The sequence below is a fragment of the Malassezia restricta genome, chromosome I (genome assembly GCF_003290485.1).
Source record: "Malassezia restricta chromosome I, complete sequence".
Taxonomy (NCBI): Eukaryota; Fungi; Basidiomycota; class Malasseziomycetes; order Malasseziales; family Malasseziaceae; genus Malassezia; species Malassezia restricta.
The window spans coordinates 709781-725579 of NC_040193.1; the positions used below are offsets into that span (position 1 = coordinate 709781).

The following is a 15799-nucleotide window of genomic DNA, read 5'->3' on the forward strand; positions in this document are numbered from 1 at the left end:
ACCACGCACGGGCAACACATTCGTCTGTGCCTGTGTGGAGGAAGAGCCTACTAGGCCTACATTCTTGTATGTGGCAGGCAAAACAGCGCCAGCCCGCAGGCTTGGGCAGGTCGGCCTGGCGGAGCTCGAGACTAGGAATTTCTAGGACTAGATTCTTGACCTTTGTGTGAGACTTAGCGGGTGAGAGCCGCGTCGTCCTTGCATGAACTTGGGCTACTTGACGGCAGATGATACCTTCGGTACATCTCACCATACTTATCCCACGGGTGGTGTGGGTACGGAAAATCATATCCTGCCAGTTCAAACACCACCACAAATTCAGAGGCGGGCGCCCTCAGGCGCGGTGCCTGCGTCGCACCAACAAACAAGTGCCCATTTAATGCAGTCATTGACACCACTGGGTTCGCCCTGGTCAGCAGCATCTCCCTCCGTCACTCAGGCCTCCCATGATCCGGCTTCGCCGACTACTGTATATGATCGTCGCGATCAGGTGGGTCTGGGCGAATTAACAACGCCACGATGGATGCTGTCACAGGCTCATACAGAATCTGGCTTACCGCAGCGCGTACTCCCGCTCGATTCGCCAATTCATTCACAGTCTTCTGAGGAACGCACGACACGGGAGCGCAACGCACGCGCCATTTCGTATTCACTTGGTCAGTCAAAGCATGAACAAGCCACCCTAATGCCGTCGTTCGCGTCTATGCAGCTTCAAGACATTGGAGTTGGTGTCTCGTCTCCATCATTAGAGTCAACTGAAGATCCCGTCGTCGACGAATTCACGACACACCGAACCGGTCTTCGATCGCAGCCGTCCTCGTCAGCGAACATTCACACCCCACCCTCTCTTCCCGTGCGTAAGCCGCGTGTGTCCCAGACTGTATCGGCTCAAAATTCATGTGCCAAGAGCTCTCCCTTTGTCCAGGGCATGATCTCAGATCCTCATGAGGACGCGCATGCCCAAGTGTCGCCGCTCTTGACGCAGCATTCACAGTCTGGCGCGCATCCAGACATCTTTGCTGAAACTACCCTTTCTACCACGTCTCCCACCATTAATAAAACACAAGAATTTTCTCGTTTCGAGCCTCAGGTCGATTCGGGCTCGTGGGCTGTGGATGTGAACCCATCCAGTCCTACGAGACACATTGAGCCGACGCAAACAAAATCACTACGGCAAGAATTGTCATCCAAGGTGCAAAAATCTCCCAAGTCGCGTCCACGGAATGAATCTCGTGCAGATGATCATGACGAAACGAGTTCCTTGGCTGGTCGTCTTTCTCGGCGCTCGCTAGGGGCATTTAGCCATCTCTTCAAGACGAGTCCGCGTCGTTCGAATCAAGAAGATGAAGACGCTGCATCCATTGATGGACCTCTGACCACATCGCCTTCACGCTCACGTCTCTTCTTCACGCGTCGACGTCGCCAGAGTTTGCAAAATGCGCGAAATCCTATGCCGCGTCGGCCGGATGCAACTGCACAAGATCGACCCGAAGTTTCAAACATCAAGGCCCCCGCGGCGCCCACCATTCCTCCCAAATCATCTCGTCGTGAAGGCGCAGACGTGGTGCATCCCTTACGATCAGAACCGTCGCCGTACTACACGGCCAAGGCCCAGGGCAGTCGAATCCCCCGCTCCTCGTCCATGGTGCGCATCCTCTCCCGCAAGTCGAGCGAGCCCGATAATGCGCGTGAATCGAAGTTGCCTACGAGTGCATCGATGCAGAGTATCAGTTCGACGAAATCGTCGTCTTTCAGCACCCACAATCAGACGAAATCGTTTATGGAGCTGCCCAAAGAACCATCGCCCGTCAAATTCCGCTCTTTGCGCAAATCATTTGCCAGTGCCGATGCTGCTGAGGCGTTGCGTCGGCACCAGGCTTCTGTAACCACCGCGACCGAGCCGGACATATCGTCCAAGGTCACGACAAATTCCGAGACCCGCACTTCGACCGTCTATGAGTCGAATATCCCCGTGCCAAGAGACGCACGCCGACGCGTACCGAATACACAGTCGCGCCGAGCTGGCAGGACACTTATTGACGATACCCAAGCGGCTGACGAAGAGATGGAGCGGCACATTCAGCGCGTTTTTCGTCGAAAGCTTGCTGCAGGTGCAAGACATGAGAGCTTAGAAAAGCAACTGTCTTTTCCTCAGCCTGAGGCTCCAAGCAAGCGTCTATCGCCGCGTCAGGCTGCGGTCATCTACGGCAATCAGCTGTGTCCTTACGAGCAAGATGAAATCCATCAGTACGACTCGGTCTACTACGTCGGCTCGTATGCGCGACACAAACACTACGCAGTGCCAGAGAAGAATGACCGCAACTATGGCTACGACGACGAACGTGGAGACTATATTGTCAACCTACGTGATCACTTGGCGTATCGTTACGAAATTATCAAGTTGCTGGGCCGAGGCAGCTTTGGCCAGGTACTTCAGTGCCTGGACCACAAGACAGGCAACTACGTGGCCATCAAATTAATTCGGAACAAGCGTCGCTTCTATCACCAGGCCATGATTGAAGTCAAGATCATGGAGCACCTTACCCGTCTCGATTCTGATAACCAACATCATGTTGTGCACATGACCGAATCCTTCTCGTTCCGAAATCATTTGTGTGTGACGATGGAGCTGCTGAGCATAAATTTGTATGAACTGATCAAAGCTAACAGTTTTGAGGGCTTTTCTACGACCTTGATCCGCCGCTTCACTCAACAAACTCTCTCCTGTCTTGCCCTCATGCGCCAGGCTCGGATTGTGCATTGCGACTTGAAACCCGAAAACATACTTCTCGCGAATCCACGCCGCAGTGATGTGCGTGTCATCGACTTCGGATCGAGCTGCTACGCAGATCAGCGGGTGTATACGTACATTCAGAGCCGCTTTTATCGTTCGCCTGAAGTGATTCTTGGTATTGACTATCACATGGCCATTGATATGTGGAGCTTGGGATGCATTCTCGCCGAACTCTACACGGGATATCCGATCTTTCCTGGCGAAAATGAAAACGATCAACTGGCATGCATCATGGAAGTTCTGGGTGTGCCTGATCGTCACTTGCTCGAGAAAAGTACGCGTACGAAGCTGTTCTTCGACAGTACCGGTGCACCGCGTCCTGTGGTGTCATCGCGTGGACAACGCGGCCGACCCAACTCCAAGTCCCTGGCCACGGTGCTACGCACGAATGACGAGTGGTTCCTCGACTTCGTGGCCCGCTGCCTCATATGGGATCCAGAGCGCCGTATGAAACCAGATGCTGCATTGCATCACCCTTGGTTCCTCCAAAATGCGGACGTTGCCATTCCCCGTGTGCCAAGAGCAAGTCGCGTTGCCCGACCTGAAACATCGCGCGATACTTCGGGCTCGATGCTACCGCGCGCAACGTCTGCCTCCATCCGCCCCTAGTACCATAGATTTCATTCCTCGTACCATGTTCTGTGCTTTTCCACATGTACACTACTACCTCTACACAAGGAAGGCGTCCAAGCCATTCGCACTGATTTTCTCGGGTGCCTGAGAGTGCAGCTGCGACACGAAGGCTACCAGCTGTCCCCGCAGCTGACCGCCCAACATGTCTTCATCGCTGCTCAGCACATGACGGAACAGCTGAAGAATCGTGTCAACATGCTGCATAGCCGCAGGGTTGTTGGTTTGAATCAGCTGAATCATGCACAGCAGAATAGGCGTCCACTCGGCGTAATCTTTTTCCAGAGGCAAGGCTGAGAAAAGAACGGGCAGAGCCTGATCCAAGGGGACTGCATTAGCGTCCTTTATCATCATACGAGCGAGACAGCCACATGCGTTGTCCCGAGCCGTCTTCAGCTCGTCAGACTCACCACTGCTTTTGTGAAAGTACGACTGGAGTGCCGTCAGCAGCGGCATATAGTGTTGTGAAAGGTCCGAGTCACTGTGCTCAATCAATACACCAGCAGCAAAGGCCGCATTGGAGCGTACAGATGCGTCCTCATCGCCCACCGCATGTGAGAGAATCGCGAGAATATCTTGTGTGAAGGGCGTAATGGCACGCTTCATGTTGACAGTAATTTCGCCCAATGAGCCGATGGCTGTGGCGCGGTCCGTCACAGAGCGACCGGGACTGTAATACTTGCACAGCAACGGCAGGAATTGGCGCATTGGAGTCATGAACGAGTCGCACAGCACATAGGCCATAGCACCGACCAAATCCATCGCGGCGCTGATCAGCACCGACTCGTATTCACTCGAATCCTCAGTTTCTTCGTCCTCATCCGCCTCTGGGTCAATCTGCGAAGGCGCCTTCTTTTCGAGAATTTGCATTGTTAGCTGGCATGTCGGTTCGATCCACTGTGGCGAAATCAAACCGGGACCGCACTTATTCAGGCACGAGGCAAACGATTGGCAAATCTCGATAGCAGCCGTGCGGTCGTCTTCCGCCTCCCACGTCTCCATAATCGCGGGCATAATTACCTGCGCAATTTTTTCGACATTCGGGTCGAGCTGTACACCGTTCGTGTCGCCAGGCACCCACGCAGGACTGTCGCAGAGCGAATGAAGTGTACTAATGAATGTGAAAAGTGAGGCCACTGCGCTTTTCCGAATGCCCTGGTAAAAGTGCGTTGTCACACCAATCAGCTCTTCCGTGGCCTTTTCTAGGTATGGCAAAAAGGCGCCCCGTGTGAACTGGAAGAGCTCGCCCAACGAATCCGCAGCTACTTCTTTTTCGATAGCCACGGCCGTTGACACATTCAAGAAAGAATTGGTGAGCTCTTCCATGTCGACAAAGCCATCGTCTTCGTCGTCGCCACCACCATAGCTAAGCGCAGCTGCTCCATCATCCATGCCTTCGTGTTCAGATTGGCTAAAGCTTGCAAGCATCTTGGGCACCACATGCTCCAAGTACGGTCCGAAATCCTCTTTAAAGACACGCGACATGACGGCAAAGAAGATGTATGCACATTCACGCAGACGTGGTTCGTCCATAGCAAGGCTTTCCACCGTAACTCGCATCATGTCGGGCAAGTATGGACGGAACATATCAGCGCCCACAGCCTCGGCAAAGGTACCGATCGTGTCTGTCGTAATGCCACGCAAATCAATCTCCTCACCCTCCTCCGTGAGCGCTAGGAATGGCTGGACACGCTGCATCAATGCAGGGAAGTAGGGTGCGAAGCCTTCCTTGGCTGCGTGTGCAGCGCTGCCAATAGCACCAGTGATCGTAGCCTTGACGGCGATAGGCGCAGTCTCTAGCAGACCGGTCAGGCGCTCCATAATGGCCGGTAGATATTGAGCAATGTCGTCGCCCATGACCTCGAGCAGAGCATCGAGAGCCGTACACGCGGGACGCTGCGTCTCTGGTGCATTAATCAGTTCCATAATCAAAGGCAGGAACACAGCATGCTTCGCGGCGCATTCATCGTCCAGCATTTCACACAGGCATCCCAATGTAATGCACGATGCCTTGCGTACGACGGGGGACTCGTCCTTCATACCGTGCTCAACAAATGGCAGCAGCTCATTCATGTGGGGACGAATGTACTCGGAGCATCCCTCAACACTCACACCAAACGCCATCATGGCAGCCTTGCGATGCATCGCATCTGGGTTGTTGGCGTAAGCCTGCACCTGCTCAAACAGCACCGGGAAGACATGATTAGGGGGAAGCTCTGTGGCAAGCTGGTCGATGACGCGAAGAGCGAGACGCGAAGGCGTGTCTTCCTCAACGTCATCAGAGTCTTCCTCTGTAGCCACGGGCATCAGTTTTTCGATCATAGGCTTGGCGAGGCCCGTGCTTTGAATACGCGAGCGCTTGTACTGAATAGTCCACACAAGCGAATTGAGGCACATAAGGCGCAGATCCTCTTCGTGGTCGCGGTTGGCGCTGTTTTGCACGAAGCAAGCCACAAGTTCGGAGAGATGAGCCGACAAAATGGGCGCCTCAAGCATGCACATATTTTCGAATACATCAAGGATCTGACGCACTCCCTCTGAGAAAGTGTTATCGAGGCATTGCTGCAAGACAAGAATCATTTGAGGAAGAGCACTTTGCAGTGCAGCCAAGTCGGCCTGATCATCTGAGTCGATGTTCTCAGCGACCTTGCTCAGTGCGCGCACCGTCGTCACACGCACTTCCAGACTTTCAGGGTCTTGGATACCCTTGGCGAACAGAGCCATAATTCGGGGAAGGTGAGATTTCAGCTCCTCGCTGTCAACGAACGTCTCGAGCACGTAAAATAGGACAAGCATGGCCGTCTGGCGCTGCACAGCATTCGGCGATTCAGCGGACTCGAACATCCATGGAAGCAACTCCGGCCACATATTGTGTGGGAGCTCCTTGCACGCAATTTCGTTGATGACACATGCCAGCGAATTACGCATGGCCGCCGCAGATTCAAGAGCTACAATTTCCAAGAGCTTGGTTTTGATACCCGTTCGGATCTCGACGGGCTGCTTAGACCATGATGCTGAGCTTTTCGACAGCTTTTTCCGAAGCTCGACCGCTGCAAGCTGACGCACGGCCAAATCTGGGGACGTCGCGATAATCTCAAAAAGCGCAGGCACCACCTTGGTGTTCTTCAAGAACCGCGTCTGAAGCGCTTCAGTCGCCGCCTTCACTGTGGAAGTATCAGGCACATTTACATGGTGCAGCAACCCATGCAGTTCCTGAACATACGCGGGCTTTGGCTGTTAGCTTCATTCACACGAGCATGCACGTACATCCATGATGGTTGCAACGTAGCTCTCTCGCCGGATTGCAACGGAGAAAAAAAATCGACGGCTCACGTGCCTATCGCGACATTACATCAGACACATTCCTCCAATGAAACTAGCATGGACGACTGCAGCCGATTGTCCGAGCGCCTATGGACGTGGGCGTAGAATCGTCAGCTTCTCACGACGGCAGCACACGACTCAAAATACCTTGATGTACCTAACGAAATGATAGTATATACCCCTTACATGCCATGTACCGCCTCTAGTGAATCACAGCGGTACCTATCTACCAAATAGCTTCCACATTTTGCGGCGCGAGGACGAGCTGCCGGAGGACTCACCAGACCGTGAATCTTTCGAGGCAGACTCTGTATTGCCGGACGCCATTTCGACTGCTTTAGGCTGCGGCGCTTCAATGCTTGACTGAATTTGTCCATTTACGTATACAGTCTCCCCATCTGGCGAGATGCGGCGGACTGTCTCATTACCATGTTCATCGCGTTTCGTAATAGTTGTCTCTCGACGGCCATTCACCACCGTGGTGCGCCGTGTCTCGGATGTACCGCCAGTATTTCCTCCATTAAACGAGAGCGAAGACATACTCGAGGAAAAACTCGATTGACCCGGCGCACTTGTATGCATGGGCGAGAGACCAGACATGAGCCCAAACGGACTCATGCCTACCCCACCAAATGGCGCATCATGATGCATTGGCATACCCAAAATGGGCTCACGCATGAATCCAGGGGGAGGCGCACCGAAGGAAGTGGGACGACCAAAGGTCGACGTGGACATACCATGCCAGTCGTTCATCGCGTTGAAACTGTCGTCCAAGCCATAACTGGCCTCCATCTCGTGAAAGTCACGAGAAAACATCGAGTTGAATAACTCAAAAGGGTCGAAAGCGGCACGACTAAAGGCATCAGGTCCATTGCGTCCCTGAGCACGGCGTGCAGAGTCAAAGCTACTTTCCCAAACGAACGTGTGCCCGTTTGGTGCCATGGATGCGTGCGGCTCATAACCATCCGGCATGGCTCCTGAGAGTAGCGGGTATTCGAATCTGTCGTACTCCCAACGCTTTCTTTCATCACTCAATACTTCATACGCTCTGTGAATGTTAGTATACCCCTTGATCAAGGAACACGTACTCGGCCACAAGCTTGAATTGAGCTGTTGCTTGGTCTTTATCATCTGTTTGAGCGCGATCTGGATGAGATCGAAGGGCCTGCTTCCTGTACGCAGACCGGATATCACTTGAAGTAGCAGAAGGTTCTACTTCTAATATGGCATACCAGTCGTTAGGCATCGCAGGGTTCACGCCACCGCGTATCAGTAAGGCGCAGATTCAGTCTGCGAAGGAAAGTTTATGTTCGTCGGAACCAACGCGTGCTCTTCTTCTCCACGTGCACTCCACGTGCACATCCTAGGCACATTCCGTTTCGCGCGCGGATCGTCGGTAGGCTTGTCGAAAACGCGGGCAGCATGCACACATCCTCTCTTCGAGGGCGTAGGCGCAAGAATCAAACGCATTCCCACTCTTGGGATCAGGCTCAAGCCGTGAGAGCTAGCCTGCCGCGTGCGTCACGTACCCCTGCCGCACAAGCTGCAGATCTGAAGCGCCCGTATTACAACATCATCTTTGGACGCGAGCAGGACCAAGATATCGCAGACACACTTGTGGATACACTAGATGTGGTCGTACCGCGTGACTTGGCAGCAGCACGCTACTCTCAAAATCATACATTTATGGACCAACTTCTGGGTCCCACGCGCCTAGATCTGCTCAAGGCACCACCTTCTCCCTATGAAGGTAAAGACCCCCAACAGCTTGCTGATTCGATTGCTTCTCTAGAACGCGAGCTTCGCAATATGCGAGCTGAATTTCAAGATAAAAAGAAGGCGTTCGCGTCACTTTCCTCTGATGATACTGAGGAAGTGACGATGGACGCGGAAGAGAGCTGGGCGGTAGCGCCGAGTCAAGGCCCCGTATTGGGCATTGGCTACGTCCCAACTGATATGCCTGTTGAGGTGGCACAGATACTCGAACAACAGCGTCTGCGCCGTTCCGAGCGTGAAGCGCAGCAACATACCCAAGTCCCAGCTGCGGCTCAGCCGCTCCCCTCCCATCATGATGCCATGGACACTACACCTATGCAGACTCAATGAAATTCACGCACACTATCAAGTGACAACATGGCACGTTTGTGCTGCTCCGTATAATTGGATGACTCGATATAGAGTCGATCCTCGGTTCGCGGACTCCAATCGGACTGTCCATGCCCGTCTTGTGTTAGGATGCCTGCCGTCAATTCTCTCAGCAAATGTTTGGCTGACTCCATCTTTGATTCGGCCGGCTCAGGCGGTGGATGCTGTTCATACGCTCTTGCAATGAATGCTCCCGTGCTTGCCGAGGGCGTTTGACTTAATTGCATGGCATGCTCAACAAGCTGCCTTGGTGCGTTGAGATCCGGCAAGTGCATCAAAAATTGCATGGCATCGATATATTCACTTTGTACGAGTTTGTCTCGTTGTGAAAGGAGTATGGCGGCAGATATGTAAGGGACAAGCTGGAGTGTGGGATCAATGGCGAACAAAGTATCCCAAAGCTCCAAAATGGTTGCCTCAGTAAATTCTTGCATGTACAATAGGCGATGCCATCGAAGCAGGATGGGTGTCCACTCCAATTGCAAGGATTGTAGATGACTGTTGAGAGATGGATCCACTCGGTGAAGAATGGCCTTGATCAGTGTGGGAGAGCCAGCCCGTTGGGTGTGGTCATACATGGGAGCCAGACGTTGTATGAGAGCCGAGAATAAAAAGTAGGTATCGGGCTCAACATCGCCTGGAGAAAGAAGAACGTGCAACACGCTATCCATAGGGACAGGAACAGATTCAGAAGCCCTAATCCGCCACAGCAGTGCCGCCAATTCGTGCATACCTTGGAAGTATCCAATATGAACGTGCGTGAATGACCATACACGCAGTATTCGTGCCACGCACTGCTGATCCTCTTTAGTGAGCGTCACGCTAAGTCTCTGTATGTCGAGATCGATGACAGCATGCAATTCTTCCATGCCTGTATGCTTCTCCCATAGAGTTTTACTTGTGTCTTGCAATGGATGTATATCATTTTGATCACCAAAACGACGTATTTCGTCCCACGCCTTGGTATATTTGGTGCACAAGTGGCGATATGCACGTCGTTGCAAAAGGGTTGTGGTCGACCATGCGTCCGATTCGCCGACGCGCAACTCACCTAAATGAATACGCCATACCACTGAATAGAACATGGACAGATCATGGGTATGGTCTGGGTAGAGGTATTTTGTCCATGCTGCACGTTCTTTTGCTAATGGCACACGTTGCATGCCAATGGGACGTGCGTAGGATGACAATTTCGTTTTTTTTTTCTGAAATTATTTTCTCCTTGAATTTGCGACACTCAACACCAATATGCCTAGCAAAGGACTGTCCAGCCGTCTGCAGGGTCTCAAGTTCATGCAGCGTGCTTCAGCACGCGATGAATTGAAAGATACGAAGCCGAGTCCCGCGTCTTCGAAGGCAAATTTCCCAGCAGAGGGCATGTCTGGGGATGAGACTGAGGCCAAAGATGTATCTCGCAATGCAGAGCATTGGGTTGTGCCTGTCAATATGCGTGTCAAGACCAAATCTGTCCAACGTGATACATGGAATTGGGATTCTTGGTTCCAGAAAGCTACAGAAACGGACTTTGTTCCTGCGCGCCAACAATTTGGGTCATGGAAGGGGCGGCGAAACCAGGGCGACGATGAATTCGAGGAGGATGTGTCTGATAATGATGAGGAATCCTATGATGATGGTGATGATGAGTCTTTTAGCTCTGCTCCTTCCTCGCCAGCCGACAAGGGTTTCCTTAAGCCACCGAGTGCGCAACAATCATCACAGTCGGCACAAAAGCGTCGCGCGTCCAGCACTTGGGATGAGCCATCTCGTTCCAAACTCGCAGCAGTGGCAGACAAATCACAAGGTCTGCGCAAAAAAAAGCTGCGCTAGAGCCATGCCACACCCTGCTACACCCTGACCTTGCACCATGACTTGGGTGAACTTGGTGCAAGGCGCCATCATGGATGAATGCATGATACCGAAGCTCTACTATGCATATCTATCCCTCGTAGTGATACTGTACCATACTTCAGCATACTTGCTCGTTGGGCTCAGCGCACAGCTTGCGCCGTGAGGCGCAGACGCTTATGTAATCCTCTATGGTGCGGGAGGGCGGGGCTATGGGGAGCGTGTCCTTTCTACGACGGCTGCCTTGTGGCGATGAAGGGTATCACGAAGTTCCTGCAGCGGACACCGCATATGGTGTCGTCGCGCGTAGGGATTTCTGCCAAGTCTACGGATGTTGAGTTTGATCACTTTCGTCACAAGTTTGAAGCTATGGAGAAGCTGATCAAGCAGTTGGCCAGGGAGTCGAAGACGTACTTGGATGGTGTGAAGAAAATGCTCGAGTCATGCTCTGCCTTTGCTGCCGAATACAGTGCACTTTTCCATCCGTTCGGCACCGAGTATGACATTGAGCGTCGCCACCCAGAGACTGTACAGACACTTGTGAATCTGTCAGGCTATGTGACGTACATTGATGATCTGCGCGAGACTCTGCGTCCCGAGCTCGAGCTTATCGCGACTCGCGTAGTTGCGCCTTGCCAGGAACTGGAACAGGTGCTAAAGAGTATCAATAAAGCTATCACCAAGCGCGACCACAAACTGATCGACTTCGATCGGCACACCAATTCATACACCAAGCTGCGTGAGAAGCAGAACCGCTCGGCCAAGGACGACCAGCACATGTTCAAGCTGGAGCATGACTGTGAGGCAGCTGCGGGAGAATATGAGCACCACAATAACATCCTCAAGGCTGAGCTGCCGCAGTTCTTGGCTATGGCTACCAAGTTTGTTACGCCGATCTTTTACTCACTGTACTACATGCAACTCAACGTGTTCTACCTGTCTATGGAGAAGCTCAAATCCTATTCTGAGGGCCGCTTCGACATGACAAACAACAACTTGATCTCGCGTGAGCACAAGTTCTCCATGGATATGAGTAAAGTGATCGCGGACCTCGAATCCTTCTCCATCCAAAAGCCCGGTCCCCCAACGACGCGTATTCTACAGATGGCTAAGGCTGGCACACCTTTGAGCTCGCGTCCGCGTGGACTACCATCGGCCGCTGGTAGTGCGGCACCACTGCCGCCACAGGAAGAAATCAAAAAGGCCGAGCAAGTCACCGCTGAGGCTGCCGCCACCACCGAATCGTCTGCTCCGCCTGCCTATACGCCAGCGCCTGAAGAGGCAGCAGCGTCTGATGCCGAGTACGTCGTTGCTTTGTATGACTATGCTGCGACGGCAGACGGAGACTTGTCATTCAAGGCGGGCGATCGTATCGAGGTGCTGAAGCGCACACCCAGCGCCGAAGATTGGTGGACAGGCCGCTTGAATGGCGTTGAGGGCGTCTTTCCTGGAAACTACGTACGCGATGCATAGTTACACACCAAATAAGACACTCTTGTAGTCACGCAAGATGACGCCTACGCTCTCCGTGCCGCTCAGACCCACTTCGGATGCGATCGCGCTGACGTAGCGTGGCGGTGTCACATCATGCAGAAGCTGCACGACTTTAAGTCGGGACTGGGTACTGCATTCGCTGCGCGTGAGCAAGACACTATCGGTCTCGGTGTTGTCGTCTTCATGAGACAGTAGTTCGCTGCTTTGTCCGGCCTCATTGACCACAAAACTGTCGAGTTGAATGCGATCGCTGAACTTGTACGTCTCGCAGCAAATAATGACGGGTACGTCGAACCCATGCGCCATCATAGCACACATGGCCGTGCCAGACTGTGCGTACGGCGCACCATTCGATAGAAGGGCTGACGTGCCAAGGAGCACGAGCGAGGCACGCGGCATAAGTGTACTGAGAGACGTAAGAACACCGTACGTAGTTGGTATGCCTGCTTCCAATAGACGCTCGGCCATGAGACGGCCTTCAAAGAGTGGTCGCGAGTCGATTACAATTACCTCGAACTTGACGCCATGGTTGTGGGCATGAAGGAGCGTGCCCTCAATGACCGACGAATGCGAGTAAGTCAGTACAACATCGCCATGGTGAATTTTCGCGGCAGCATTTGCCTGGATGACCTTGCCAGCGTATACAATCCTATCCCGGATGAAGTGCTCAATGCGGCCGATGAGGTGTTCCTTCGCCTCATCTTCACTCAGTCCCGCATCCACAACACTAATTTCGTACTTCAAAAATCGCACGGCATGCCCAGTAGCCGTGTTCAGAGGGCGGGATTCAACGATGAACCCTACTTGTTGCGACACCCTTGTCAGTAGATCACGATTCAGAACAGCGCCAGAAGGCGTTTTGTAGTCTTGGATCACAGCTGCGAGAGCCTTAAGCACAGAAATCGCGCGTTTGTTCGCACCGCGAATAGCAAAGGTCGAGATCTGGTGGCAAAGATCTAGCACGGCAGGGTGAATCGCGCCGCGAGCGAGCGCAGAGCTCCAGCTAGCCGAATTGACTCGGGCATTACGTGGAAGCGTGACATTACCGAAAAGCGATGCATCACCCAGTACACCAACTGTCGAGAGGTCTTCGTCCAGCGATCCCGTTACCGCCTTTGTGGAAATAGCCGTGTCCTTGACCTTGGGTCCAGACGCTGGCGGACGTGCCGATGCACCTTTGCTCGCGGCAGTTGAGGGCGCCTGCTGGGCAGTTGCATCCACCTTGGCAGCTGCACGGCGCTCGCGCTTTGCCTCCTTGGCAGCCTTCTTGTCTTTTTTGACAGGAGGCGCTTCGTTCGACCGGGGTGGCGGCGCTGCTGCTGCCTCGGACATGATGGCGATGGTCGTGGAGGTGAGGTGAAGACTTGCTCCCCTGAAGCGTCCAAGGCACCCGCCACCCACGCAGCCTTGTCCCTACCATGTCTTTCTATCCAACTTTGGTTCATCTACGTAGGAAGTACATCTGAACATGTAGCGCAGCACCCGACCGTCATGCCACGGAACCGCACAACGCTGCCAGGCCTGTTACAGCACTGGCGCAAAGTACATGCGCGAATAACATTACTCTAGGACCCTACCAGGAATCGATTCGGCGCGTGTGAAATACTTACGTACTTCAGCCGGTCGAGCAGAATGGATCCATGAAAAACGAATCAGGGCAAGAGGGATGGACGGCCGCGTCTCACCTAGCCCTTCCTGTCACGTGAGGTAGACCGCATGGGGTCCAGGACGCGTGTCGATCCTGAGTGTTTGCGCACCATGTCGGCGAGCCGCGATGACGAGGTTGCTGTGCCGCCTGCACCGCAAGATACGCCCAAAGCCGTTGTGAAAAATGTTGATATGGAGCAAGAAATGCAGCAGGCTATCATCGAACTAGCTGCAGATGCCATGGTGCGCTTCGCGGTGGAGAAAGACATGGCCGCTCACGTCAAACGCACGGCCGATGAGCGCTACGGTCCCACATGGCATGTCATTGTGGGGCGTAGCTTCGGTAGCTTTGTGACTCACGGTACGTGATGTGATTGCACTAACTGGCAGAATCCAAATATTTTATCTACTTCTGTATGTATATACCACACTCACAACAGACCTGGGCACGATGGCCTTTTTGATTTGGCGTGCCTAGATGCGCGCATCAAGCCAAGTATCGAGTTCTAACCAACCTCCGCCCACACGCACTTGTACATAACTTGCATCGACATCGCGAGGATGCTCAGGTTTGTGCTGGGGTGTTAGTGCCACATACATACCATACGGAGTAATCGACATGCTACTGTCTTGGAGAACATGGCGTACCTGTGAATCAAGTCCCCATCTTGATGACACATTTCATCTAGACGCTCGATACGAATGCCACGCACATTGCAGAGACGTGCCACGGCAATATCCAGAGGATCTTTGCCATCTGGCATATACCGGTGCGAGCGACTCGGCGTCATGCGTCCCGTTGCACCAGGTGTAGCGCGCCCCGTCGTGCTGGGTGTGCGCGGAGAGAGTGTAGGCATGGAAGGATGCGCACGTAATCGTGTGTGACTGTCAGGTTGAGGAGACGCAAACGAGGCGGGTAAGGGCGGTACAGCTGGTACATCGCGCGAGATTCGCGGCAGCATTGATTCGCGTCGGCGCAAGCGCCTTCCTTGCGAGGACGATGGACGGTGGTCCAGAGCTGATCGTGCTCGAGCATGCTCGACACTCGGCGAAGCCTCGTGCCGAGCCACCGCATCTGTCCACCGCGGCGTTTCCGGCGAGTCGGCGGGCATTTGAAAGTGTATCGAGCGCATTCGCTGCGTCGAGCTCGGGATGCGTGAATATGTTTTGGATGTAGGCGTGCGGGGAATCCGACTAGGAGTACCAAACGACCAGCGACGTTTCCGAGTATCATTGGATTCCGAGGCACGTCGCTTGGTCGTTGACAGCGAGAGCGAAGCATCCAATACCGCTGCCGTTGCATCAATGTCAGAATCGTTCATGATGCCAAATTGTTGCCGTAGTCGATCCCACCGCTCCTCGATCCGTGATATTCGCGGCTTGACATAATCATTTGGCTGAGCGGATTGTCGTATCGTGGCCAAGAGTCTCTCACAGGCGTGAATCGTGTGGTGCTTTTTCACGCGCATGGCTTCTGAATCTTCTGAGTCGCGAGAGAAAGTCGCTTCCAAGTTCGACATGTGCCGTTCGCATTGGACGCAAACGTCATACAGCACAAGAAGGGCACGATCACTTTCTAGAGTGAGTTCGAGATCCAATGCCTCGGCATGAATGCGCACGAACTCAGCATAGATATCTGCGCGCATTTTTGATAGTTTAGAAGTTTCCTCTGAAGCTGGCTGCATGTTGCATGCCTCTTCTGCCCTGTCTCGTGCTTTGACAAGCCTGTCGCGCGCATCGTCCAGCGCCAGTAAAAGCCGTCCAGGACTTGCCTCCGTACGCGCTTCCCAAATGCCTATGTGTGCTTGCCTTTGTTCCTCAACGAGAAATATCGCATCTTTAAGCGCATCTAGAGCTTCGCTTGCGCGCACGACAGCATGCCATGCATGCGTACTACACATGGAGAGGGGAGACGTCAAC

The 15799-nt window shown here is 53.4% G+C and overlaps 10 protein-coding genes across 10 annotated transcripts; 5 read left to right on the forward strand and 5 right to left on the reverse strand.

The window, feature by feature from the left end:
• Positions 1 to 202: 202 nt before the first annotated feature.
• Positions 203 to 3403, forward strand: MRET_0413 (dual specificity tyrosine-phosphorylation-regulated kinase 2/3/4; the record flags this gene model as incomplete). The annotated part of the gene is made up of 1 exon (XM_027627040.1): positions 203 to 3403. One exon carries the CDS (start codon positions 203 to 205, stop codon positions 3401 to 3403), a length of 3201 nt encoding a protein of 1066 aa, XP_027482455.1.
• Positions 3404 to 3463: 60 nt separating this feature from the next.
• Positions 3464 to 6352, reverse strand: MRET_0414 (importin-4; the record flags this gene model as incomplete). The annotated part of the gene is made up of 1 exon (XM_027627041.1): positions 3464 to 6352. One exon carries the CDS (start codon positions 6350 to 6352, stop codon positions 3464 to 3466), a length of 2889 nt encoding a protein of 962 aa, XP_027482452.1.
• Positions 6353 to 6970: 618 nt separating this feature from the next.
• MRET_0415 (DnaJ subfamily B member 6) lies at positions 6971 to 7994 on the reverse strand (the record flags this gene model as incomplete). Its single annotated transcript, XM_027627042.1, has 2 exons — positions 6971 to 7796; positions 7837 to 7994. 2 exons carry the CDS (start codon positions 7992 to 7994, stop codon positions 6971 to 6973), a joined length of 984 nt encoding a protein of 327 aa, XP_027482453.1.
• A 176-nt stretch (positions 7995 to 8170) lies between these two features.
• Positions 8171 to 8854, forward strand: MRET_0416 (uncharacterized protein; the record flags this gene model as incomplete). The annotated part of the gene is made up of 1 exon (XM_027627043.1): positions 8171 to 8854. One exon carries the CDS (start codon positions 8171 to 8173, stop codon positions 8852 to 8854), a length of 684 nt encoding a protein of 227 aa, XP_027482450.1.
• MRET_0417 (TBC1 domain family member 5) lies at positions 8848 to 10056 on the reverse strand (the record flags this gene model as incomplete). Its single annotated transcript, XM_027627044.1, has 1 exon — positions 8848 to 10056. One exon carries the CDS (start codon positions 10054 to 10056, stop codon positions 8848 to 8850), a length of 1209 nt encoding a protein of 402 aa, XP_027482451.1.
• An 85-nt stretch (positions 10057 to 10141) lies between these two features.
• Positions 10142 to 10720, forward strand: MRET_0418 (uncharacterized protein; the record flags this gene model as incomplete). Its single annotated transcript, XM_027627045.1, has 1 exon — positions 10142 to 10720. One exon carries the CDS (start codon positions 10142 to 10144, stop codon positions 10718 to 10720), a length of 579 nt encoding a protein of 192 aa, XP_027482460.1.
• Positions 10721 to 10990: 270 nt separating this feature from the next.
• MRET_0419 (amphiphysin) lies at positions 10991 to 12211 on the forward strand (the record flags this gene model as incomplete). The annotated part of the gene is made up of 1 exon (XM_027627046.1): positions 10991 to 12211. One exon carries the CDS (start codon positions 10991 to 10993, stop codon positions 12209 to 12211), a length of 1221 nt encoding a protein of 406 aa, XP_027482461.1.
• Positions 12212 to 13564, reverse strand: MRET_0420 (translation initiation factor eIF-2B subunit delta; the record flags this gene model as incomplete). Its single annotated transcript, XM_027627047.1, has 1 exon — positions 12212 to 13564. The coding sequence occupies one exon, from the start codon at positions 13562 to 13564 to the stop codon at positions 12212 to 12214; it is 1353 nt and encodes a 450-aa protein (XP_027482547.1).
• A 426-nt stretch (positions 13565 to 13990) lies between these two features.
• On the forward strand, positions 13991 to 14357 carry MRET_0421 (dynein light chain LC8-type; the record flags this gene model as incomplete). Its single annotated transcript, XM_027627048.1, has 3 exons — positions 13991 to 14240; positions 14270 to 14293; positions 14320 to 14357. 3 exons carry the CDS (start codon positions 13991 to 13993, stop codon positions 14355 to 14357), a joined length of 312 nt encoding a protein of 103 aa, XP_027482546.1.
• MRET_0422 (uncharacterized protein) lies at positions 14354 to 15780 on the reverse strand (the record flags this gene model as incomplete). Its single annotated transcript, XM_027627049.1, has 2 exons — positions 14354 to 14455; positions 14482 to 15780. 2 exons carry the CDS (start codon positions 15778 to 15780, stop codon positions 14354 to 14356), a joined length of 1401 nt encoding a protein of 466 aa, XP_027482545.1.
• Positions 15781 to 15799: the final 19 nt, after the last annotated feature.